This window comes from Scomber scombrus, chromosome 2, assembly GCF_963691925.1.
Source record: "Scomber scombrus chromosome 2, fScoSco1.1, whole genome shotgun sequence".
In the NCBI taxonomy this organism is placed as follows: Eukaryota; Metazoa; Chordata; class Actinopteri; order Scombriformes; family Scombridae; genus Scomber; species Scomber scombrus.
In genome coordinates this window covers 26,607,388-26,634,684 of record NC_084971.1, presented here as the reverse complement: position 1 = coordinate 26,634,684, position 27,297 = coordinate 26,607,388, and the positions used below count along the sequence as shown (strand labels likewise).

The 27,297-nt window shown below is 40.8% G+C and overlaps 1 protein-coding gene across 1 annotated transcript in view; it reads left to right on the top strand.

Moving 5' to 3' along the window:
• Nucleotides 1-4,983: 4,983 nt before the first annotated feature.
• cacna1hb (calcium channel, voltage-dependent, T type, alpha 1H subunit b) overlaps nt 4,984-27,297 on the top strand; it is a 39,212-nt gene continuing 16,898 nt past the window's right edge. The window contains exons 1-11 of the mRNA XM_062428076.1: nt 4,984-5,216; nt 13,889-13,982; nt 14,240-14,373; nt 14,791-14,888; nt 16,581-16,740; nt 18,703-19,015; nt 19,107-19,199; nt 19,305-19,890; nt 21,962-22,338; nt 26,439-26,590; nt 27,081-27,266. Coding sequence (XP_062284060.1) covers nt 4,984-5,216; nt 13,889-13,982; nt 14,240-14,373; nt 14,791-14,888; nt 16,581-16,740; nt 18,703-19,015; nt 19,107-19,199; nt 19,305-19,890; nt 21,962-22,338; nt 26,439-26,590; nt 27,081-27,266 — 2,426 coding nt within the window. The remainder of the gene's footprint in view (nt 5,217-13,888; nt 13,983-14,239; nt 14,374-14,790; nt 14,889-16,580; nt 16,741-18,702; nt 19,016-19,106; nt 19,200-19,304; nt 19,891-21,961; nt 22,339-26,438; nt 26,591-27,080; nt 27,267-27,297) is intronic.

Genomic DNA, 27,297 nt, shown 5'->3' with positions numbered 1-27,297 from the left:
GGCCTACAAAATGCCAGAAAATTGTGAAAAATGTTGATCATTTCCAAAAACACATGGTGATGTCTTCAAATGTGTTCTCCAGTTTACTCCAGTTTCAGTTAATTATCATTGAAGATTAAAGACAACATACAATATTCACATTTGAGAAGCTGGAATCAGATAATTTGTACTCCTTTCTCCTAAAAAAAAAGACTAAAAATTATTAATTTATTATCAAAGTTGTTGTTGCTCAATTTGATAGTTGGCAAATAAGCAATTAATCGACTAATAGTTGCAGCTCTAATTAAAAATACTGAAAAAGTGTGCTTGCATCAGTAATAATAAGCAGATGACATAAAACATTCTGAAAGGAGCCACTTTGACCTGTTAACTTTTAAAGATGTTAGTACATTTTGCCAAAAAAAACCTTTGTACTTTTAGTGAAGTTAAAACATGAAAAGATTGCAGAGTTTTTAGTTTTAAATGTGTATTGTTACATTGTTATAGTCTATTGCTTTAACTCTGATAAATAATCTGAATATGTCTTTTACCATTGAGCCATTGAGTGCGGTGGACTGAATATAATATCAGTAATTCCTTGTTCCATGTAAGCTAACACAGCATAAGCTGATTTCAAGGCATTGTGTTGGAGCTCAGCCACACCTTTGAGTTTAGTGAATCGACACCCTTGCTGAGTGTGACTGTGGAGCATCATCTATGACAGCACCCTCTACCCACCCTCCCTCCCTCTCTCTCTTTCTCTCTCTCTCTCTGTCACACACACACACACACACACACACACACACACACACACACACACACACACACACACACACACACACACAACACACACACACACACACACACACACACACACACACACCGTCCGCCGGGGTCGCTGACTGGTCAGATAACCAGCAGGCAGAGACGGAGGGATATTGGGATGGGGTGCACTGTGAGGAGGAGGAGAGGGGGACCAGTCACATGCTCTGACTCTGACTCGCTCCATCACTGTCAAGTTACACAGAATTAAGATGCGCACCAGTCAAAGCTTTCAAAAATAAAATGATTGCCACTTCTTAAGTATTTCTTACTTTAAATTAAATAACTCATAATTTCTCTCTAAAATGGGTCGGTTCCATACACAATGGAAGTAAAACAAATGTTTAAGTTGCAGAGTAGTTTATTAAACAAACTGAATGAAATAAGATAAAGTAACAAATAGTTGATCAGTGATTTTAACTACTGTGTTTTGTTTCTAGCTAAACTGTGAAAGCCAAGTAGGCTTACCCTTACTTGCTCACTTTGGCATTTATAGCCTAGTTAAGTTAGCCATTTGGTTGCCAAGGAAACCCAGTGCCCTTAACGGTTCCACCATTCATCCAAGGTAAAATTAACCACAACTAATTTATTGAAAATTAAACAAACTGAATAATAGTATTGGATAAAGCACCTAACATACATTGTCAGTGATGACAAATACAGTGTGTTTTGTGTATTTCTCTAATAGCTAAACTAAAACTAAAAGTAAATTAATGCTCACTTGTTCACCATCTGGTTGCCAAGGAAACAGAGGGCTCTTGACTATACGGTTAGTTTGAGGCAACCATGTCCCCTAGATAAAATATGACCTTATTCACTCTGAATAACATGTTAAGTCTTTTTTTTAATTTTTATTGTATGCTGCTATCAAAATGAAAGCTGCCTGAATATGTTATAGTAGGATACACTTGTGTAGCATTACTGTGCTATATATTATTAGTTATATATTATTAGTTTTTAGGTTGCATGTTTCCCTTTGGGAGGGCCACCTGACAAGCCCTGATGGGTTTTATTGGCTCATCCTGCACATTTCTTTTTAGTTAGTTATTGTTTTACTTTCTTAATCTCAACAAATCTGCATGTATTATTATTATTATTATTATTGTTATTTTGTATTATGTATTTTCTTTTCTTTTTTATGTGCAAATAAATTAAACTAAACTAAAGTAATTATAGTAGCCTACAGTTATGTAGCTATAGTACTGCGCAATATACAGTAGCCTGCAGGTATGTACTGTGCTAGCCTATGTTATACTGTAGCCTACTTTTATGTACTGTGCTATATCATAAATCATAAATATTTTTTTATGAGAAATTTTCAATTTTCATTTTTCAATCTTTTGTCTAGTACAGAAGATAGCAGTTTTTGTCCATGTGAGATCTTAGTTCAGCGTATTTACGGTAATGAGGAGCAGGCTGAGGTGCAAGTCGGTGTGTTTTTAAACCGATATTTTATTAAATATCTTAATATGTGTAATTTTCTATCTGGTACAGGGGAGTTCCGGGACCGTGCTGTCTTATTGTGAAGGTAAAATCCGCCTATCTCCGGTATGCCTCTCTCTGGCGGGCTTGACGCAGCTCTCCGTCTCCCCGGTGCGCCTGAACTCCGGTACCTGACACCGCAGAGCGCGTCCAGAGGCTGAGGGGACGCAGGCACGGGGGGGAACCGGCTGATCCTCTTTTAACTTTACTTTCCCCTTTTTATTAAAACTTCTGCGCCACATCCCTCTTCTTTCTCTCTGATCCTTTATTTTTTCTTTTCTTCATCCTCCCGACTGGAGAACTGAGTTTGGATTTGTAGGGGGGAGGTGGAGGTGGAGGGGGGCGAACTGAGGAGGCAGTGGACCATCGGGCTGCTCTCAGATGGAGCAGCAGGGCTCCGGAGCTCAGGGCGCACGGCGGACCCGGTGTGAGTGAAGCTGGTGGATGGACGCTGCTCCCCGGTAAGGATCGCAGACAAAAGTTTTTATCGTCTGTGGAAAAATAAATGTACTTTTTCTTTGCTTTACTGTCCCGGGCACTGCGCTGGGTGAATGCCCGTGGCACAAAAGAAAATGTCCAGATCCTGTGATGTCGGTCTTTTGTAAATGGCGATGTGTCATCCGTAAAAAAGATACAATACAATACAGTATATATGCTGGCAACTATAAGTATATTGTAACTTAATGACCTAGGGTAACCTACTTTATGTATGCCTATATAATTATACACCATAACATCATGAAAATTGTGTCGATTGTTTTGATATGATCGATTTTATATCCTACTTTTTTTAATTAATATAGAATTAATTAGCATGTTTTGAACGTTTGAGTGCTCCGAGCCAGAGTAATGCTGTGAAATGCTGTAGCCTCATACATGTCGTAGGTATATGTTACAGGCTGGTCTTCAGATGGATGGATGTCACTATATAAACACTTTAAGTAAAAAGAAAATGTTTTATTGTGAGACGACACACACTGATCTAAATGATCGGTTTAAAAAAAGTGGCAATTTATGCAAGTGTGCATACATTGCATTTGCGCAGCAGGGATAGGCTATAAAACAGAGTTAATGGATCTCAGAGGTCTTATTGAGGTGTGAATAGGTTTAATTCTGGGGACTGGTTGAGATTCAGTAGAATTATCTAATTTCCACATGGCCTGGCTGTTAGCAAGGGAGGTTCTTAATGAGCCTTTTAAAACGTTTTTAAAAAGGCTCATCAGCAGGTTTTTAAATGTGCAGAAGATTTGTTTTCTTTATTCTTTGCAATGGTTAATTGATATCCACCCAACAGCTACCATTGAATCACAACAAAAAGCCATAAACTGTGCAGCCTCACTGGAGTCCTCACACAGTCTAGGCTACATGCCCGTAAAAACAGGAAATAAAGATACTAGCAGATTCAATCTCATTATTTCCATCAAACACACACACACACACATGCACATACACACACATACACACAGTGATACACTCCTTTTAGATGGTGAACCTGCATGCCAGCTCTCCTGTAGTCCTGTATATGCCTGCGTGGACTCATGGTTGGCCCAGACTTCTGTTGTCTTGATTCTTCTTCGTGTTAGTTGTCAGAATATTCCAGCTCCTGCTCCAATTTAACATTAAATCGGTAGCTTTGGAATAAATTTGCCTAAATCTCTGGAGATCAATAAGCAGTTTGAATGAACACACTGTAGACCAGTGGCAAGTATTTGCTGTACTCGTGACAATGTGGACTGAGTCACATGCTCCAACTCTTATCTTATCCAGCCAAACTCCACTGCGTACTGCCCAATAAAGCAGAAAATATGATTAAATTAAAACAATTCTTAAGCCAAGATAAGAATCCGCTCCTGTGATCATGCTCTTAATGTGAACCGAGATTATCATTCAATTTGACATTTCCTACAACATATTCCAGCTTCAGTGCTCCGCAGTATTTAGACACTGTCACTGCATTTCATTTGATTTTATCTTAAGTTATAGCTCGAGGAAAAATAATATCAGAAAACTTTAGGTTACAGTAATCATCATCATTGTGAGTGAAATTTTGTCCTAAATGAAAAAAAGAAATGTAAGAATTGACAATATCACTGCCCAACCATGCCCATTCTCTTAATACCAATATGAAATAGCCTTGTAAGCTACTTTCTCTTTGTAAGTCCTGATTGTTTAAAGCCAGCGTGGATTAAAAAAGAATAATCAGTAATGGCCTGTTGTCATCACTACAGTTGTACAGATGTGGGATTACAATAAATAGGTCTAAGTGCTTCCTGTTGTCTGCTCTGACTCTGTGTTTGCACCTTTGCTCGTGTCTATTAGTTCACTCCGTTTTAGATTTATGTTTCCTGCACTGGACTGCGAACTGTGAGCTGTGACGCCTCTTGTGAAGGTTTTTGCTTTTTGTTTTCAGAGCAAAACAGAGAATGATTTTTTAAAATGTATTTATTTATTTTCCTGTGCTTGCTTTGCTAGAGGGTAAAGGGTCTCACGGACAGGATGACAGCCTTGACAGTTAGCGCAGTTTTCCAGTTTGTTTTGGGAGCTGCAGTGCCACACAGGAGAAACACACGCCTTCACACAAAAACACACACACACCCACACACATACATGCAGCCATATGTTGCGGTGTCCTGAACAGTCTGCCGGTGCCCCTGCGCCTTTCCTTATTTTTTTTACATTCAGGCTGTTCACAGCACGGCCATGACGGGCACCCAGGAGCCAGACCTGCATGAGCAGCAGCACAGAGGAACATCGCAGGAGGAAGGGGATGAGGAGGAGGAGGGGGAGAAGGTGCATGTGTCAGTTGAGGGAGACGAGGGGGAGCAGGAGGAAAAGGAAGAGCTGCCCTACCCTACTCTAGCACCAGTGGTTCTTTTGGCTCTGACCCAAACCAGCCCGCCCCGCTCCTGGTGCCTTCGAGCCGTCTGCCACCCATATCCTTCACCTGAATGCACTGTGAACATACTGTATGTGTGTTTGTATGTACGTGTGTGTATGCGTATGTGTGTGTGTGTGTGTGTGTGTGTGTGTGTGTGTGTGTGTGTGTGTGTGTGTGTGTGTGTGTGTGTGTGTGTGTTTCTGTTTATAATATGAGAGAGACACTGTCTGTTTGTGTTTCAGCTCTGTACTTTCTCAAAGCTGTTGTACCTACAAGTCACTTAGCGCTTCAATGTTTACTTTACGTTTAAACACAAGGGAGACAGGAAGAAGGTCAGTGTCGTGCCTGTGTGTGTATGTGCCTGTGTGTGTGTGTGTGTGTGTGTGTGTGTGTGTGTGTGTGTGTGTGTGTGTGTGTGTGTGTGTGTGTTTGGAGGACCTCAGGTATTTCCTTAGACCCATTAGTTGAAGGCAAGGATGGCTAACATTTTTTCCCTGATTGGAGGTTTCCATAGTGACAAGCCCTAATGAATCTCCAGGGTTACAGTTGCCTGTCAGTAGCATTGTTACCGGCCTCCATTTATACAGCAGAAGGAGTCACAAATAGTAAAAACTCACGTCACCCATGCACCGAACCTCGCCCTGCTTCTGTCTTCATCGTCTCACCTCACATTCCCCTCCCTGTCTCTCACTCTATGTCTCAACCTCTCTCCACTTCTGCTGTAGACGTGAAGGTTCGGGTGTGTGTGTGTGTATGTGTGTGTAGTTATCAGCTCCGGAGTTTGTGTGTGTGTTTGTGAGTGGCTATGAATACTCCGAAGCATGCATAAACGTCAGCAACACCTCAGGGATTTGTCAAGGCTTTCCAAATTGAATATTTTCCACTGCTTATGATTGTATGTGTGCACGTGTGTTTGTGCGTGCGTGTGTAGTTGTGCTCTTGTCTGTGCACATCTGTGGGTATTTGCCATCGTCAGCACTCTGTGTACTCTATAAAATATAAATACATAATTGCTGAATAAATAAAATGTACACCAAGAGGAAAAGGAAAAAAAAAAAAACTACAAATGCCATGAACCAAGCTCTTCTGTAGCCTGCTGGGCTGTTACCATGGTCGCATCCCTGAACATTGTACGCTCACTGTGTCAGCACTAACTTACTGGACACACTTACAAACACACACCCATGATCTCAGACACACACACACACACACGCACACACACACACACACACACAACACTCGCCCACACACACACGCGCTCACACACTCACACATAAGCAAGTGAATGCCCTCACAAAACGAGGGAATCTCCCATGGAGAGGCTCTTTAGAGGAATCACCTGGTTGCTTGGCAACAGCGTAGCTCTGCCCTGACGGCCCGGTTACTTCCGCTTGCGGTATTTGTTTGTTTTTGTGTGCGTTCGCGTGTCTGTCTGTCTTTCTATCTTTTTTTATTTTTTTATGCGCTCACAGCACGGCTACTAGCACTACCAGTGTCTGTGTGTGTGTATGTGTGTATTACTGTGAGTGATGGGGGAAGTAATGTGGGTGGACGTTGTTCGACAGGGACATTAATGTGAGCGCACTGGGGGGAAAAGGGGGGTAGGCAGTCCCCAAGAGCTGTAAGTCCCATTTTTCCTGAGGTGACCCCTCCTTCCTTTTTGCCTTTTTTGAACTGAGTACATATTACAAATTAATTTCCGATCTCCTTCTTTCTATTTCCTCCCATCTTAGAAACACTCATCCTCCTTTGTACCATGTTTACAACATACTGTACATCTCTCCACCCTAAAGCAAATCTAACAAATTTATTTGGAACAAAAACAAGATAGGCTTTTGCTATTATATAACGTTCTCTCATATTCCTTCAATTGATTTCTGTTATTTCCTGTTTCTTCTGGAGGAGATGTGAGTTATACTGTAAGAGTGGAACAAGGTGCCTACTTTGTGAAGTGCTGAGCTTACCATGTGGCAGTCACCCCGCTCCTTTAATGTAACATATGACACACAAAGAAACATATGCACACATGTGGAGAGGCGAGCGCACGCACGCACACACACACAACATAACTTATTCAGCAGTGCATGAAACATTCAGAGCATTTCCTTTTGTTTAAAGATGAGAAAAGCTGATTCTGTCACTCCTATACAAGTACCTTTCTCTGCCTGCCTTTCTTCATTTGCTCCATCTCTCTTTTCATATTCCTCTCATCCCTCGCTACTCAATCTTTCTTTTTTTTCTCTTGCCTAAACTGCCTCTTAATTGGGTTGAGGTATGTGTGTGCGCGTGTGTGTGTGTGTGCACGTTCATTATGGGGGTGATAGAGAGACGATGGATTGGAGGAGGCCTTACTCAAAGTAGGGTGAGCTGTCAGAATCGTTTCAGCCAATTAACATGATTCAAGAATGTGTCTCCATGGTTACCAGCTGTCATACTGTAAGGGGGTGGAGTCAGAGGTCTTGACAACTTGACAGACACCTTACTTGGCCCACCTCCACTTCTTCAGACTCTCTCTCTCTCTCTCTCTCTCTCTCTCTCTCTCTCTCTCTCTCTCTCTCTCTCTCTCTCTCTCTCTCTCTCTCTCTCTCTCTCTCTCTCTCTCACTCTCTCTCTCTCATGATAACACACATACGCACACACACACACACGCTGCACATTGACAGCCATTGAGCTTAACTAGGTTATGTTTAATCAAGTCTGTGTGTGTGGATTCCAAAGTGAAAGTGTGGGCCAAGAAGCAAAGAGCATGAGCAGGTTGTCTCATTCATATACACCCGTTCACATTTGCAGATTCTCGTTCCAGAAGCTGCTTTTTTTTTTGGTAGATGGGTACCACTTTCTGGTGAGGTAACCTTTTTAGTGATTTATAAGTCATAACTCACTGCTTTATTAATGGTTAATGAATCATTTAGAAATACTGCATAGGTCAATTATAACGCTTTAATATTCACAGTTTTCAATTTTTGTTAGAAGCTGTATCCCAAGGTTTACTCAAAGTTAAATTGGGCCTTTAGCTGTCAAATGAAGTCAAATTGAAGTGTGTATGTTTTTAACTTACATGTACAGTCTTTTTTAGTATGAATTTCCCTCTTTGGGTTTATATTCCTCCTCTGGGTAAACACACTTTCAGGCTTTTATGAACCCAGTTGTGAACTCAGTTTTTTTGGGTCGCCATGCTGTGAAACATCTCTTTGGATGGTGTTGATTTTCCCTCAGCATGACACTTCTGGCTAGCTCTTTAATTTATCAAGAAGAACCCTATTAATGAATTAACAGTATTTGTAACTGCACTTAGAAACTTTTAATAAGTCATCAGGTCTGCAGATGTACAATAAGCAATTCATTAATTTATACAGTGTATTTATTTTGTTTTTGTATCTGCGTCAGATGTATGAAACACAATCAGAAAGATAAAGTTAAAAAGTAAAAAAAAACAAAAAACAGCAAACTATTTTAAAAGTAAGATTAAAAGATACACAATTAGTTTGTCCATACATTATGTTTGTACACTTCAAAACAAATGGAGTTCGTGTTTTGGGGAATTCCTACTCAAGAGAGGAAGTCTTTGGATGAACCCCCCCAACAAGTCCTTGGGGTTTCCCTCAATTGCTAATTTTCCACAGAAAGACAGCGTGATAGAGCTTTTCGTGACTAACTGAGAGTTGTTTTTTTTTGTGTTGCTTGCCAAAACACAACAGTCATATATTTGATATGGAAATAACAAAAATCTTTATGTTAGAGTCATTAATAAGGAGCCAGATGTATCTTTGTAATAAGCCATTTTGTCTGCAATTATATATTGTTTTTAATTGTTTATTATTTTATTGTTCATATATCAAGGGATTTTACATGAATCCATCAAGTCTGCAGTTATAAATGTTGATATGTTTTTTATTTGATCTATTTGATGTCTGTAGATCATTGTCAGAAGGCAAGTGGTCAAATCGTCCTCTGGAGTTGTATTCTTGATGAAGAGTTAGCAAAAAGAACAAACTAAATGTCACACTGGAGGAGTTTATACACCAGCTACTGGGAATTTCAAGTAGTAGTAAAACAGCTAACTGTTATATAAAAGGGTGCTTTACCTGGAAATTGTAGCACGTTGGGATATCTAGAACCTTCTCAAGCATGCATGAAGCAATAAAATCTGGCCAGATGTATCCAGATGGCCTGTGTGTCCCTATGGATGATGCTTTTAAGTTAATGAACGTTTCATGTGAAAATGTTCCTGCACATCAGTCTTAGCGTGTGTATTCTTGCCAAGGGTGGAGGATGATGCCAGAAAGATCAGGGTGATGTGATCTGATTTGATTTACAATGTCTGCCTGACCTTTATTACCTGTGTTGGCACTGGGGGAGAGAGAACGGGAGAGAGGTGGGGGGGGGGAGGGAGGAAGAGATTCTTGGAGAGGGAGGAGGAAAAGGAAGATGAGAGGATGAGGCAATTAGGGCGAGAAGACAAAAGTGTGGAGGCCATGTAACATTTGCAGTTGTTTACACATAAAAGCTCGACTCATCAGGGTCTTAACCTCTCTCATGCTTCTTTTCAGCTTTGTGCTCTTTTTTCATCAAGCATCAAGCAATTTTTCTTCACCTCATCTCTAATTGCACTTGTCTCTTGTTCCATGTTTTTGGCTGAGCTGCAACAATGGGGCCAACCCTGTAAACACGAATGTTTGTCCCTCACTGACTGACAGACTGAGTGATAAGGTTACACTATTGCTTGACTGAAGGAGGCCAAAGCTTGGGACAGCCCAGTATCCAGCCAAGTATCCCAGAGTGCCTTTTGCACCAACCAGCAGCTATGGCAAAGATTTTGAGCCTGGCTAAAAGCTCTTACTAATATTCTGTGTCTTTTCAGGCGGGAAAGTGACCATTTAGATTTCCAATATGAGGTCAGTTTATCCCAGTGACACCTATTTGGAAATTTGCTCCAGTGTTTTCAGAAACATGAGCAGCTGCTTGCCAGGTGAGATCAGCTGGTCATCTCGGCTGATCATTTCGGATGATTAGCCCGACTCCTGAGATGATCGGCATCCGTCGTAATCCTGGAGAGAACATGATCTGATGAACTGATCTGTGCATGTCTTTGGCAATTCACCGCTGGCTCTAATGTCTCTGTAGCATTTTGATTTATGATATAATTCCTTTTTGAAGATAAATATTGGTCTCACAGATTAAATATAACAATTGTAGCTGCCACATTAGCCTGTCTAAATGGAAAGGGAAGCATCATATTTTTACTTGATAGAACAGCAGCTCTGCCGCTGGGGTTCTATATCTCCAAATTTCAGTTAATATAAATGTATTAAAATGAATAGATCAGTCTATATTAAATTTAGTTTTATTTTATTGAGCTGCATAACAGTTTGGATTTTTATTATAGCTACATTACAGACTGAATAACATTATTCACTGCATCTCTCTGTCAATGAGGTTATTTTTTTTGTTAGTGGAGCTTTGAGTTAAGATTATTTTGTCACTGTACAGTCTGGTAGTCTTGTTGAAGTCGAGGTGCTGCTGTCAGCAAATACACTACTGTTCCTATTGCAGAATGATCGTAATGCATCCTCCCATCCTGGAATGTTTGAACTCACAAATCAAACTTGCCAAATCTAGCAACACTGGCAAGTACGCAAGTCCAAACTTGGTGTACTTGATTTTAAAAAAGTCTCTTTGTCATATTGGCTTCAGTCAAAACTCGGCACTCTTCCTGGGGGCTAGGTCACCACGTGTTGCCACTACCTGTATCCGTTATTTCAAATTAAAACCCTTAAGCGTTTCATACACAGTTCAGACATACACTAGGTTTCGACCTAGTCTCATTTCTCCTCCGCTTCTTCTTTACTGTATCTATATCTCTATCTTTCACCCTGTAGGTCTCCCAGGCCTCTCCATCTCACTGACGTTGTTAATTATTAAGTGTAGTTGTAGTTTATCTGTTGGCTGAGACTCAGGTTTCTAACAGAGAGCTCTACCCAAGGGCAGTCATATGTGGAGATGGTGGAAAAGAGACAGGCAGGGCTCTGAGGGAAAGCGGTTTAGATGGAGAGGACAGTATTTATATGTGCACAGGAGTGGATGAAAGATGCACAAATGATATGCGAGAAATGATATGGAATGAAGATGGGAAATTATACCGCACAATATAAAGGAAGGAGGAGAGCCAGGGAGCAGGAGGAGCAAAGCTGAGAGAAAAATAATTGGGCCAAGAGAGGGCAAAATGCTGTGGTGGAAAATGAGAGATGATAGAGAGAAAGGTTGAGTGTGAGAGGAGATAAAGGAAAGCAATGGTGAGCGCGAAACAGAGAGACAGAGGAGGGGACATTCCCTCTGTGTTTCATCGCTGATGTTGAATGATGGGCCAACTGTGGAAATTCTCCCATCTCATCCATCACTCACACCTTGACCCTGCCCTCTCTTGTTTAACTATCCGTATGTGTGTCTACTCGAGTGTTATGGACGCACGTCGTTAGTTAAGAAGCTGTAACCTATACAGACGAAGCAGGATGAAAATGACCCTCTTCAGCATTGAGGAAATCTTCAGCAGAAGTTGTGCTTGAGGATGTCATTTTCTGTTGTGTGCGTATGAAATGAATATGTGTGTGTGTGTGTGTGTGTGTGTGTGTGTGTGTGTGTGTGTGTGTGTGTGTGTGTGTGTGTGTGTATATATATGTATTAATTGTGTTGTGTTCCAGTCCAGACAGGATGCAAGCGGATTGTGAAACTCAGAAGTCAGTTCCCACGGTGAGATGGGGGTTCCCATGGCAACCACAGCAAAGGGAGGACACTGGATTACCCTCTCTCTCTCTCTCTTTCTCTTTCTCTCTCTCTCTCTCTCTCTCTGTCTCAAGGGTGATAAAGGATTGTACTCTCATTAATTTTTCCGCCCTCTCGAGAGCAAAGTGTCCGCGAAGGGGGCTCTGTGTGTGACCGTGTGTGTGTGTGTGTGTGTGTGTGTTTGTGTGAGTGTGTGTGTGTGTGTGTGCGTGCACACTTATGTCTATGTGTATTTGTCCATGTGCATGCTCCAGGCTTTGTTATATATGCGTCCTTGGTTCTTGAATACATTCCTGTCATCCATTCAGCAGTTTTCACATTTGTGCTCAAATGTGTGTGTGTGTGTGTGTTTATGTGAAGCCAACACAATCTTTCCTTTAACTTTCTACTTCAGACTATTTTCTCTTTAAAACCTCTCTCTTATTCACTTCTGAGCTGTGCTCCTTCTTCCAGTTTGACAGCTAGCAAGCAACACAGATGCACAAACACACACCACATACGCGAGTTTACACTTAAACTGACTTCAAATGCCTCACCAACTGTTTCATGTTAGCTGTCTTGCTTTTGTAGTCATGAATATTAAACATGTCAAAATGTCTCGTCGGAAGTTGTGCTTGTAAATTAAGCTTGATGCGTTTAAGCTTATTATTGAAAGTTCCTACTGTCATAAAAGTTGTTTTTTAGGTTAGTACTTTCAATTCCATGCCTACAAATTTGATTTTACAAGGGTGAGGCATAAAATTCACACGCTCAGACACTAAGTTCAGTCCATGTTACATGTTTTGTACACTGCTAGATACGCCTGGATCATTAACTTCAATAAGTCATTTTCTTCATGGTTTTTTTCTGGGTTGCTACTGACTTACCATTGGTTAGGTGCAGACTGGTGACAAATCAAAGGGAGAAACCTGAATAAATGAGTTGAGAAACATAATGAATGCAGATGGTTCCATACAGGGCACAAGGGGTCACTGAGTGGTTTGATGAGTATGAAAATGATGTGAATCGTCTGCTATAGCCTTTGCATTTGCAAGATCTAAATAGGGGATTTTTAGACTGACATGTTAGGCAGAGCTCTCCAACACCATTATCATCAGAATACCAACTTATTGAAGGGCTTTAAAAGAATGATGTTCATCCCTCCAGTTAAGTCAACAGATTTGTAGAAACCACACCAAATTGAACTGAAGTTGCACTTGAGACTTACTGATACACTTTATGTTGTTTTTTTTTCCTTTAAGGCTCCAGCATATCATTTTTTCTTATTTTTTTTAGGTGAAATATGCTCCAAAGTATTCTCAGTGTGGAAGGGTGTTGTCAAAGGTTCAGGCTCACAGAGATATTCCTGTTTCAAGTATCAAGTTTTTAGTGAGAAGGCCAAAGTCAGCGTTGGGAACTCCCAGCTGTCTATCAATACATGAATGCACTTCCTCTGGTATCAAGGCTCTGAGTTGGCATAAGCTGCTAGAAGGCATTGCTATGATTTACTCATGGGCTAGCTGAGTCCCAATACCTACATTAGTCGAATTGAAGAGCTCTGTAACCTCCAGTTCCTGGAGAGGAATCAATACATCAGGTTTATGTGATCACGTGGCTGTAGTTGAAAGGCTGGATGGAGCAAGAAGAGTGAGGGGAGGGTGAAACAAAGTGAAATGCAGTGGTTTGCTCTTGAGTCTCGTGCTAGCACTAGACCTATTTCCAGAACGTGTATATTTAAGCTTTATGTTATGTTTATGTACATCTTTAATAACATTAACCAAATATAGATATCTCCATAGTTCAATTTCTGTTTGAAGAGTTTCTGATGGTACTAACTGTGTCTGTCAAACTATCTGACTCAATGTAAAATCACAGCTTCTGAGAATGTGTTGATATTCAATATTATTCAGTATTATATTGATATTAATGTTCAAACTGACGTGTTTATGACCCTTAACCTTGTGTCACATGGTTTGAGCGTGTAAGCATTTTGGCCATCCTGCTGAACTGTGTGACTCTGGGCATGTTTCAGCCCTGTGACCAGACCCCCTTCCTGCTGCAGGTAAAGCATGCACACACACGCACACACACACACACACACCCACACATACATACTGTACACACACATGCAATCTGAAATTACAAACTAATTATATTCAGCTGTGAGACTTTTATTATCAAGGGTCTGAAAACTTTTTGCTTTAATTTTTTCCCCAATTAATCAGTTTACACTAATCCTCTGGGTATGCCTGTGTGTTTGTGTGTGTGTGTGTGTGTGTGTATGTATGTATGTATTTATGTGCATGTGTGTGCGTGCAGGCTCTGGATGATGGGATCTTTGTGTTTTTTGCCGGGGAAATGGTGGTGAAGATGGTGGCTCTTGGGGTCATAGGTCGGAACGGTTACCTTGGCGACACATGGAACAGATTGGACTGCTTCATTGTTATAGTTGGGTGAGTGTTTGACATGCACACATACACACACACACGCACACATGCACACATACACACACACACACACACACATGCACACATACACACACGCATCTGACATTAAATATGAGCCAAAAGTGTGTGTGTATGTGTGTGTTTTGTGTAAAGCTTAGACACTTGTTTAATGCCAGTTAAATGTCAAGCGTGTGTGTGCGCGTGCTTAGACATGGAAGTGTGTGTGTGTGTGACAGCTTTACAGAATGACAATCGCATCATTCGTCCTAAGAGACAGAGACCTCGGTGATTGGTAGTTAAAAGGCTATGTATCCCAGAGATAGTGCACTGCGTACTGTTGGATTCCCTGTAGACGAACTGGGTTTGCCAAGGTCAGGCTCATCAAGATGCCAGTGACACAGCGGTGGCTTTCCCTCTCCGCAGAATGCTGGAGTACTCACTCGATGGACACAACGTCAGCCTATCAGCTATCCGGACTGTTCGGGTTCTCCGCCCACTGAGAGCCATCAACAGAATTCCCAGTGAGTTTTTCTCCTTTTTCCTCCGACATACACTACAGTATTAGAAAGTATTATTCATGGTCGTGTATTGTTTTGGCTCTGTGCTGCAGTGCATTGGATTTTTAATGAAATAGTGAGTGTGAGGTTAAAGTGCTGACTTTCAACTTTAAAAGTTTCAAAGTGTGTTCACATCCAAATTGGGTGAACCGTATAACACTCACCTGACTTTAAGACAATGCAGCAGATCAATAATTGTAAACAAAGAGAGAAGAAGAAGAAGAAGAGAGATGTCGACAAAGGAGATCTTTATGGTCAAACTGTTGTTGATGTTCTTGAGTGGCCAAGTCAGTTTACTAACCTCCATCCAACTATGAGCATCGTTTGACTTGCTGAAGATCAGTCGAAGCGAAAATCCACCGAACCAGGCAGGAAATTAACGTAGCTACATTAAAGTCCTGGAAGAGCATCAACTAGGAAGATACATAATATTTGCTTATGTCTGTAGATCATACATTACAAAAACTGGAAATTATTTCTAACCAAATATTACATGTTATGACTGTGCCAGACTAATTTAAGTGTTATATTAACTGGTCCAATTAATTTTTCTGTCCATTATAATTCATAAAACATGTGTATAAGAACTACAAGTCCTACACTATTCATCTGGTGTGGAAACATCCTCAGCTCAGCAACCTCATTACTCACAGCCAAGACAATGAAAAATGTGTCACTGTCCTGACTGCACTGTAAATTCCACTTCATTTCTTTAATTTAATTTCAAAGCTGCACAGCTAATAACAGCTGCAGCTCTCCTTTTGATGGCATGTGTAAACAAATCAGGGCACAGTGAACAACAGTCATGGAAATCATCATGATGCTCGTGTTGTTCTTAACGGGTCAGCGCTCAAACTGGCTGGCCAACTTTACATTTCTTTTTACTGTAATCTGTGACCTTGGCACAACTCAGATTGGGTCCTTGCAAAATTTAGAAAGTCTGTTTGAAATAGCCAAATGTCAAGAAGGAGTAAGGAGGAGAAGATGTTGTATTTCTCCTCTTCAGCAGGGTAGAGTGGGGGCCAATTATTAGTGTTTGAACTCTAATTATTTTCCATTCAATTAATTGCACTGCTCCAGTTTTGAGCAGAATACATTAAGAGATCCCTCCAGTCTGACCAAGACTTTCTGTGACTGTCATTTTTCTGAAGCTATGTTCAGGTTTTAGATCAGCGGTGTCAAACTCATTTTAGCCTCAGGGCCACATACAGCCCAATTCAATCTCAAGTGGGCCAGACCAGTAAAACCAATGCATAGTAACCTATAAATAATCTATATTATAACTTTACTATAATAAACCATCTATTTACAAAACAGATGAACAGCCTGAGATATCTTAAGAAAAGTGGGTGAGATTTCAAAGATATTATGTCTTTACAGATTATTTTCACAGAAGTTCCTGGTTGACAACATTTTGCACAATGTTTAAAGTATTGCTTAAATATGATCACAATATGTATTCTTTGTTTTTTTGTTCTGGTAAGGTTGGAAAAACCTTTTGAAGCAGATGTATTCAGGTGGCTGAATTGTACCATTTGGAGGGCCGGTTCTGGGCCACGGGTTGTATGTTTGACACCCATGTTATAGATCTTTTGTGTCTTGTGTGCAGTTGCTTATAGTGTGTGTTTGTGTGTGTGTTTGTGTGTGTGCTGGTAGGTATGCGTATCCTGGTGACCCTCCTCCTGGATACACTTCCCATGCTGGGCAACGTGCTGGCACTGTGCTTCTTTGTCTTCTTCATCTTCGGTATCGTTGGTGTGCAGCTTTGGGCGGGGCTATTGAGGAACCGCTGTTTCATGGGAGAGGATGTCAAGATGTGAGTTACTATAGTAACCTGCAGATGTCACAACAAGGGATGCACTGGCCTCATTATTCTGAAACCTGTGTCAAAAGTTTGCTCTCGACTGATTAGCTTCTTTCACCCAGCTATTATTTCAAAGAGAGATCAATATCACCGATAGTCTGATCTGTTTGCTCTCTAATCAGCTTCGTCTGGGAGGCAGTAAATCTGTAAATGTCTTTCCTTCTAAAACCCCCTGAATTAGATTTAACAACTCAAGGGATTTGAGGAGGCTAAGTGAATTTCGTGTGCAGGTATCCAGTGACTCTCAGTGGCCGCCTCAACACAAACCTTCAGAATTTCACTGTCACTGCTTTTCTATCCCACATGATCGTTCATGTCATGTTGATTACTGTCTGATGGACGCTGTTACAGCACCCCTCTCCCTCTTACTGCTGCTCACATGTTCACAAACATGGTCACATAATATCAGATAACATCATGTGTCACCTCCTGGCCTCACATCTGCTCAGCTGTCCCTCCTATATAATATTCACTGACAGCGGTGTGGCGGTGGTATATGTGAATGTAGTAGTGAGTGTAAAGAGCTTTTGTTCTGTATGGAATGATGCAATCAATGTACAGTTAGCTGTAACTAAATATTGCGAAATTTACACTCATGCTGTTCACTTTGACTTCAACACAGCATATGATAAAAACAGTACTATTAGCACAGACCAGAAGCAGCCAACGGGCTTGAAAAACAAGAACCTTTTCATTCTTTTGATTCAGGAGTCTATGATCACATTTCTAACAAAGAACAGCTGAATCAGGAAAAGGCGATATCATATGGTTGTTGGCTCTCGCTTTATAGTGATCACATGTGGTCACTTTAGTCTTTAGTAAGAGGCCTTTTTTCAAATTTTTGTTTCAGTCCAGCAATTTGGATATGTTCTGCCTCATAAACAACAAAATGACCTTTCCTAATAAGAAGTGAGGGAGGACCGTTCCTTTGTGACCCCTTTTTACACTACACATGATTGATTGCTTATCTCTCCATTCCACACACCCTCTTTCTGTTCTTCTTTTTCCTTCATCTGTATTTCTGTCTCAGTTTCCTCATTTCCTCCTTTAACAGCCGTGTGTATTTCATATTGTCTTTTTGTTTTTCCACAACAGAAGACCTTTTCCTCAAACAGAACGTCAATAAACTGATTTATCCTCCTGACAGTCGCTCAGACTTTACCTGAATTTGTCAAGAAACTCATTCTTTGTGTTTACGCCCATTTCTTTTTTCTTTTTTGGCAGTTTAAAGCATGACTAGTTAGGGATATTCTGTATTTTTCTTTCTGCTATCATATCCCATTAAATAAACAATGCAACAGTGAATTGATCCTCCTAAAAAATGTTGTTTATGTAGCCAAAGCCCGATATAGCTTATTCCTGTGTGTGACTTTCAGTGCTCTCCAAAAACATTACAAAAATTAGCCACACTATTGCACTGGGTGACATATTCCTTTATTTAAATGAACATGGGCATTGTAGTTTATTTTTAGTCAACCCCACATAAACCATCCTCCTGCTGTACTCACTAGAGCACTGAATGTGTACTAATCCGTAGCTAATAGTCTCCAACAAATGCACTATTTACTCCTGTTTAAGTAAAATAAAAAATAAAAACAGTTTGAGGAAAACTATATTTTTAAATAATTGCACATTTATTAGAAAACCAATGGGCTGAGTGCCATTGGCATTGTAGGGAAGTAAATTAAATACTGAGAAACAGATTAATGCATTTTTGGTTTTGATCTTTATGTGGGATTTGTTGACACTAAGAAACATACAATACAATAAAGCCTCCCTTATCCTTCAATAATCCTTTGTTAATTGTTTTGTTTTGCTCCTCCATTGGGTTCAATAGTATTTGTTTTTTACATGTAAAATAAATAATAAAAGAAAAAGAATACAGTGATTGTTCATTCTACCTTTTTTTTCCAGGAGATATAACATTTCCTTCCTGAGTGGCTACTATCGCCCAGATGCCTCCGATGACCACCCCTTCATTTGCTCGATGGAAAGAGACAACGGGATGCTTCGATGTTCTGATGTGCCTCGCCGCCGTGTAGACGGGACTTCCTGCTTCCTGGGTCCTGAGGAGGCCCGTCCAGAGATGGGACTTAGTGTAGATGAGCCAGTGTCATGTGTGAACTGGTTCCAGTATTACAATGAGTGTCGAGCTGGGGAGATAAATCCGCACAAAGGAGCTATTAACTTTGATAATATTGGATATGCATGGATTGCCATTTTTCAGGTAAATATTTGAAGGATTTTTATGCTTCGTTGTTACTGATATGCACGCTGCCCACCACACAGTATTGTGATTGCTGTGTGTGTGTGTTCAGGTTATTACTCTAGAAGGTTGGGTAGACATCATGTACTACGTCATGGATGCACATTCTTTCTACAACTTCATCTACTTCATCTTCCTCATAATAGTAAGTATTTGCACACACACACAAACACACACACAAACACACACGTACACACACACAACATATCATCCAGGTGAAATGTACTGTACTGTGTTTTTTTGTGACTAGGTGGGCTCCTTCTTCATGATCAACCTGTGCCTGGTCGTCATAGCGACCCAGTTTTCAGAGACAAAGCAGAGAGAACACGCCTTAATGAAATCGGAACAGCGCGCTCGCCAGCTCCACCAATCAGCTTCCACACTGGCCAGCGACAGCCAACCGGGAAGCTGCTACGAGGAGATCATCCGCTACCTGGCTCACCTGGGCCGCAAGGCGTGGCGACGTCTGTCCCGGTTTTACGCTCGGAAACGCCCACACTTTCATTGCACGTGTGTGTGCCGGAAAGACAGAGGTGCTGGTTCTGCCCGGGGGAGTGGGGTCGGGGAGATGAATGGACTTGCCCACCGACATTCAGGCCATGCCCCCAATGACCTCTCTCACCTTCATCAACTTTACCATCATCGTCACCATCATCATCATCATCACCAGCAACATCAGCTTCACTCTGAGCGTCCTGTCAGCAATGGGGAGAACGGTTTTAATTATCCCATCATATCACCCCTCTTCCGTCACATGGATGCAAAGGGTCGGGACCAGAAGAAGCTGGTTGCCACGGAGACCATCAACAGACTGCCACAGCTGGTGCTGGAGCATGGTGAGAACAAAGGAGGGTGTGTGTGTGAGTGTGAGTCCCGTTGGGGTCAAAACTTCTCAACCTATAGACATATGGTGTTAGATGCGGTTGGCAAAGACCAGCATTACTCCCGCCATACTGCAGCAACATTAGCAGAGCTGCTTCCTGTGAAGAAAAAAGACAACACACCTCTGCTGCATCTTATGTTTTTGTTTTTCTGTGTTGTTTGGGTAGCTTTACTTTATCTCTTTTAACTTGTTTTCAATCTTTGTGGTTAACTCTATCCAATTTACAAAATACCATATTTTTCCCCCAGTAGTATCTTACTATGCAGATAATTTCAATATTCATTCAGCAAAGCTTTGAGATATCAACTACTGAGACTTATGCCATCCCCTGATACAATAGAGATTACTTTAATGTTCCTGGAGGTGCTTTAAAGCATTAAAAATGACATTTAAAAATTGACAGTGAAATGTCTTCCCAGAGGCAGTGTGCCGTTACACTAGATAAACCAGTCATCTATTTGTTTAAGTTGACGAAAATACTGGAAGCTGTCCATTTAATTTAATTTAAAAATCTCTGTATAGCCTCCAAAGGCCCTTCGAGGATTGTAGGTATTTACTTACTTTTACAAACTGCACTTAATCAACATCACTGTAAATTTGCCAGTGCCAACCCAAGCACTCTTTTTTTCAGATTTTGAGAAGGCTTTAAGGGGGCTCTCCTTAAAACTGCACCCTTATAAACTTAGGGAACTCACAAGAGGTCAATTAAAAAAGAATGGAAGGAAAAAGTAAAGCAGCAGAGGTCAAGATCTCCTGACTTTTACTAGGCACTAGTATGAGTAAGGCTAAAAAAAAAAATCCCATAATTCAACTATTTTCTTAGACCGTATTTTCTGTTGCTCCATCCAGAGCCACAGAACAATTTCAAGCTCTTTTCACATGCTGAATAGTACTCCCCATGATGATTAAACTCATACTGATGTGTAAAAGCAGTTATGTTGTAGATAAAACAGCTATGGAATTTTAATACAGTTCAATAATGATTTATAATTGTGGCTGGGACACTTCCCATGCACAAAAAAATGAATAGAAATGATGCATTATGTGCTTACATGCACTGAGGCTCCGGACCAAAACGGCTGAAATTCACAGCTCTAGATAAGTGTATTTTCTGTGTATGTAGCGCAGAGTCATTTTCAGCAAGACTGCTGGCTGAAAGTTTCCTTGCAGCCCACATTATCTATGGACACACACCACAGAACGACTAGATTGGATTTACTATATCAGTCTTCAGTGAAACATGAATTTGTTGTAATTGTGATGACAAGTGAACTGCTCGTACTAGATTAGTGTTTGCTGTTATGTCATTGGAGCATTTCTCCCGAGCTGCTTGCTAATGAATTCCGGTCAAATCTTACTCCCGCTTCACTCCACCCTTCTTTCCCCCCTGAACACACACACACATACACACACACAAAGACGCCCTCGCACACACACACACACACACACAAACACACACACACACACACACACACACACACACACACACACACACACACGCACGCACACATACACACACATGCACACATACAAATCAAACCACGTTTACTTTTGGGGACATTACATAGACGTAAATTCATTTTCTGGACACTTACCCTAACCATAACCTTGAGCACTCAACCAAAAATCATTTATTTCCCAATTAGGCACAAGGCTTTTTTCCCCAATTGAGCAAACCATCCCCAAATAACTGCTCCTAAGTCTGAAATTTGTCCCCAAAAGTAGCCTACGACAGACAACACTTCACACACACATAACACACACACACACACACTCATCCCTGTTCTAATAAAAGAACCCTCCATCTGCACAAAGCATCCGAACTGCACAGTAGCTTCCATGTTATTGTTTTTTTTTCTACCAGAAATGAAACGAAGGTGCTCTTCTTTACCAAATACAGGAATATATTGAGTGGCAGAACGTCTACTTTACTTCAACATACAGAATCAACTATTTACTATGTATTGTTTGTGTGTGATTTGTGTGGTCTGTGTCTATATCATGTCCTCTCTGTATCTGCTCAGGTGGTTGCGCTGGGCATCCTGCGCTACCGTTGCCAGGCGAAGTCCCAGCAGAGTCCTCAGTATGCCCTTACTGCATCTACTTCAACCAACTTACTGATGGCGAAAATGTTAATGATCAGCCCGAAGACCAGCAACATGGGTACAGCAACTCATGCCATAGTAACTGCCAGTGTCTTAGTAGCAGCCCATGCCACTGTAGCAGCCCCTGCCGTGGTGATGCACAGGTGTCTGAGCCAAAGAAGAGGCTGTGGGTGCGCTGCTGGGCGGGAATCAAAACTAAACTGGAACTCATTGTTGGCAGCAGATACTTCAGCAGGGGAATCATGATTGCCATCCTTATTAACACACTCTCGATGGGCATAGAGTACCACGAACAGGTATGTTTGTGTGTGTGTGTGCTAGTTTAAGAAAGTGCCTTATATGTGCTTGCCAGTTGCAGATTAGATGTGACCACAGTTTGATTGAAAATGGATGTGCTAATCACTGTGTGTGTGTGTGGTGGAGTCAATAAACGTACCCTCCAATCAACACGTACACCACCAAGCACATGTGATCATGAAATGTGTGTGTGTGCGCGTGTGACCGTGTGGGTGTGTGCACGCATGTATCAGGAGATGGAGAAACTCATAAGACCTGAAGTGTTAATTAAAGCGTGACCCTGGGACAGGAGAGAGAGAGTGAGCAGGGTAGAGACGGGGTAGAGTGAGTTTGAATTAAGCAGTGAGGAGGAGGAGGAGGAGGAGGAGGAGGAGGAGGAGGAGGAGGAGGAGGAGGAGGAGGAGGGGGACAGATCTGACTTTGTGATTGGCTGAAAGGCAGGGAAAGACTGTGGGAGACGAGTGAAGATTGCATTTGGCCCATTTACTGAACAATGACAGCTCTGGATGGCCTTAACTTCTTGAATGACTAAATAAATGATGACAAAGCTGGCTCTATTTTATCCCTTTTTTTAAAATCATCAACAAATCCCTCGAAGAGATCAAAACCAACAGTGAACAAATATGAATGAATACAATAATATGTGGATGTGTAATCAAAGCCTAGTGTGGCCATTTTTTTGTCTTTTTGCCATAAAAATCCATTGTCATCCAAGAACTATCGGGTATACATATAAATATATATATATGTTTCCCATTAATTATATAGACTGTGGTGGCCTACCGTAGTCTAATTTGTGCCACCACAGTTTCATAGTGAGCCAAATATGTCTGTACACTGTCCAAAATGTTCAGCAAAGCATCTCGCCCTGCAACAGAGCTACTCTGCCCCCAGTGAACTAGTTGAACTTGGATAATCACTGCTTGCTGTCTTTGTTTCAGAGCTGAAATATGGACATTAGTCTTTTGTTGATGGCTTGTTTGGAACATTTACAGTATGAACTGGTAAAATATCTTTCCTGTGCTTTTTGCTGTGTCATATCTATGCAACCAGAGCACACTTTTTTTTTTTTTTTATAGATAATAACTTAAAGATAACATAAAGATGTTCTCAGAGTGGACCAGAATGATGCATTTGAATCAAAAATGTGCCCCCGGACCCCCCTAGAGGGTCGGACTGATGTCCAACCACCACAGTCTCTCAAAAGTTTGGGGGAAATACTGACATAATATACCAATACACTGGGTGACATATTCCCTTATTTCATAAACGTGACCAGTGTCAGTGTTTAACACCTCAGAGACTTCTTTTTTGATCTCTGGAGAGTATCGCTGTGTTGGGCAGATGCCACTGAGCATGCTCAGAGACACTGTACCTTGTTTACGCTGCTCTGCTAGTTTGACAGGCTGAGATACCTAAATGGCAGTAGCTGTGTTCACTGTCATAAATAAATGTCACCCAATCAAATGGTAGAGCTCTTTTATGTTGTTGTATGTTTGTAATAATGTTGTTTTTCTTTGACAAATAGCTCTATGACACTAGACTTTGGTTAAACAGAAAATAGACAATTCTCCTTTAGAATAAAGGAGCTTTTAGACTGTGCAACCATTGTGTGCAAGAAGAAGCTTATAAAAGAAAATCTTGGTCACAATCTGTGTTAGACTGTTCGATTTTAATTTGAGGCTGACAGATTGTGGACTGCATGGTGAATTGTCGTGCCATGATGTAAACAGAAAAAGTAAATGAAAGCAGAGACACATCATCAGCTTGTCTGTGCTGCTGATATATTTTAAAAAATGCAGCAAAAGTCACACAAGTTTCTTTTGTGTTTCGCCCCCATAGTTTTGGTTTTTGTGTGCCATGGATGTACGAAGGAGAAGAAATGTGTCCCCCCCCTAAACTGTATTCAAAATTCTGCACTTAAGAAATGTCACACCGGTCATTATATTCTATGTCATTTCATTTTGTATTCAGGTTGGTTTGTTTATTGGCATGGGGTCTTAGCAGCAGTCATATTGTAAGAATTTGGTCCTAAGTTTATGCCACTGTTAAAATGTTGCCTCAGGCTGTCTTTGGTGACCAAAGCTCCCAATCAGGGATCTAGGAGCACCGTTATGGATTGAGGCATTTGAGCACAGTGGGGCCTTAAGTCAGCGATCCTCAGACTTTTTCTGTCATACCCACCTTTGGATTCAGAAAACATTTCATGCCTCTCACCCCTCATATAAACTAATTTAGTTTGAGAATAATTAATTAATAAGAATTATAATGGTTAAATTAAGAAAACCGGCCAGTTACCTATGCTGCAGATCATTCCCCTCTCTCTCTCTGTTTCCTGTCAGCCTCTCTACCAGTTACTATATAAGTAAAGGAAAAAAAGCACAATATATATATTTTTTAAATTGAGAAAACAAGTTCAATGTTGTTTTTTTAAATATCAATCAATCAATCAATCAATCTTTATTTGTATAGCGCCAAATCACAACAAAGTTATCTCAAGGCACTTTACACATAGAGCAGTTTCTAAACCGAACTCTTCAGGTTTTAATAGTGTTATGTAGAAGTTTACATATTTCAAAGTTAACCTTGCTCAGAAGTTTATGGAGCCCCTAAGGAGACATGGGCAAAAAAAAAAGAAAAAGTATATATATCAAGTGCTTGAAATGCTATTCTGGCTGGTCTCACTCGTCCAGCGGCTCCTCACATCTCTGACAATGTCAATGTTACAAACAGGTATTATTTGGATAAACTGACCACATATTGGGAATCTACATGGTTACTGAAAAATTATAGATATTTTATTTTTTTTGCCCAGGTCCCCTTAGGGTCTCCATAAAATAGAGCAAGAGCATTCTTGTTTGACATCAATCAGATTTATTCATCTTCAGATGTGCTCCATAATTTTCTTTTCATTCACGCCCATCTTTAATGCATTATTAATGCAATACCTTAACTGCCCCAGGAAAAGCTTGCCTCACAGTTTGAGAACAGCTGCTTTAAAGACCACCTCAAATGAAAATCAACTTTTTAAACTTGTTAATATTTTCATGTCGTGTTTTTCATATGGTACAAGATATATCAGGAGCGAAATAAGCAGTCAACACCATGGCTAAGCATTTCGGCTTTGAAACTGCAGTGTACCTAAGACTGTGTCAAAAACAGAGATTCAGTCAAGCAGGATTTCCTACTTAAAATTCATTTGCGTTTTCCCTGATAGCTGATTAACGTGGAAGTGAAGCAATCAGTCAAGTTGAAAAACCGAGTCTGGCATTTTACTGATGAGCCAAATTTCCATCAGGAGAAAAACACGACAGTTAAATGGGATCAGATCTATTTCGTTATACAGTAGGGGAATAATGACCAGAAAGAGCGACTGAATGGTTGGCCCAGTCGCATTAGCTTTAAGTTTGGCTCTTCTGCCACAGGGCATTGTATCCTCAGGATCTGCAGTCTGTTGAGTGGTACTCTAACCTTTAGTGGACGTGAGGTGGGCGAATTATTGATATTGTTCAGAAGTTTGGTTGGGTTGTAACTTCTTGGCCTACTTGCACTGGTCGAGTTATCTGCACACTTACGTTAAGAGAATGGTTCCTAATACTCTTTACACCATAACCAGGAGCCAGAGAAGCTGCTGCAAGGCTGCACACCACCATGAATATATTTGCATATTTATAGATTATAGAATTTTTAATGAGGGAAGAGTGGATGTGATTTTAAGGATTTTAAAGTGATTTTAGACACACATCATTGTTTTAAGCAGGATATTCTCATACATCTCAATACATGTCTGGAGAGGGGTTTTAGGTAATATTAATAAAATGAATAATAAAAGTGCTCATTGTACTTGGACTGTGTGAGTAAAAATTTATCTGCATTCACATCCTGGAACAGCTCGTCTCTGCACGTCTAACTCCATATAGACCCACAGTGTAGCTTTGACTAGCATTTTTAGAAATTCCTAACGTGTTTATTCTACTGCACGCCACACTGACAGTCTGTCTGTCTGTCTCTGTTTATTTGTTCTTTTTTTTCTGCAACTGTCCGTCTCTGTACGTCAATCTGTCTCTCTTTTCTCTTCGCAAACACTGCACCTCTACAGCCGCAGGAGCTGACGGATATTTTGGAGATCAGTAACATGGTGTTCACTAGTCTTTTCGGCCTTGAGATGCTGCTGAAGGTCCTTGCTCTCGGGCTCTTTGGCTACATCAAGAACCCCTACAACGGCTTTGACAGCATCATTGTCATCATCAGGTGGGGCACTAAGAGGGTCTTTGTCTGTGTGTTTACCTCATAATGGAAACTCTGTCATTAAATATTCCTCTTGTCATCATAAAAATTGCTTGTGATCACTGCGGTCAGCACTGCAATTTCATCCAAGGTTCCCAAAGTGTCACAGTGATGCTGATTCTGGCAGTGGAGCCAAATTGTTTTTACTCCTAGTCCAGAGAGCCTGTATTCACTTCATTATGTGGTACTACAAACTAAATCATGTATCTGTGCTTGAAGGCTTGTGCTTGTTTACTGTGCCAGTCTACACAGCTCTCACCTTCTTTATTGGCTGGTGAGTTGTAAACAGAACAAGAATTTAGCACTACCTGGAAAAGGAGGCTTTTTGTGGGTGATACTAATGCCAACTTCAAAAGAATTACAGCTAAAGTTAAGTAGATATTGATTCCTCTGTTCATTTAATGTGAATTTAATGTCATGTTTATAATCTGCTTGTCATCTTCTTGTGTTTTAGTGTATGGGAGATAGTTGGTGAGGCGGAGGGAGGCTTTTCGGTGCTGCGTACCTTCCGTCTGTTGAGAGTTTTGAAGCTGGTGCGGTTCCTTCCCGCCCTGAGGAGGCAGCTGGTGGTGCTAATGAAGACTATGGACAATGTGGCCACTTTCTGCATGTTGCTGATGCTGTTCATATTCATATTCAGGTACAGTTTATATTCTCTAAAAGGCAATGCC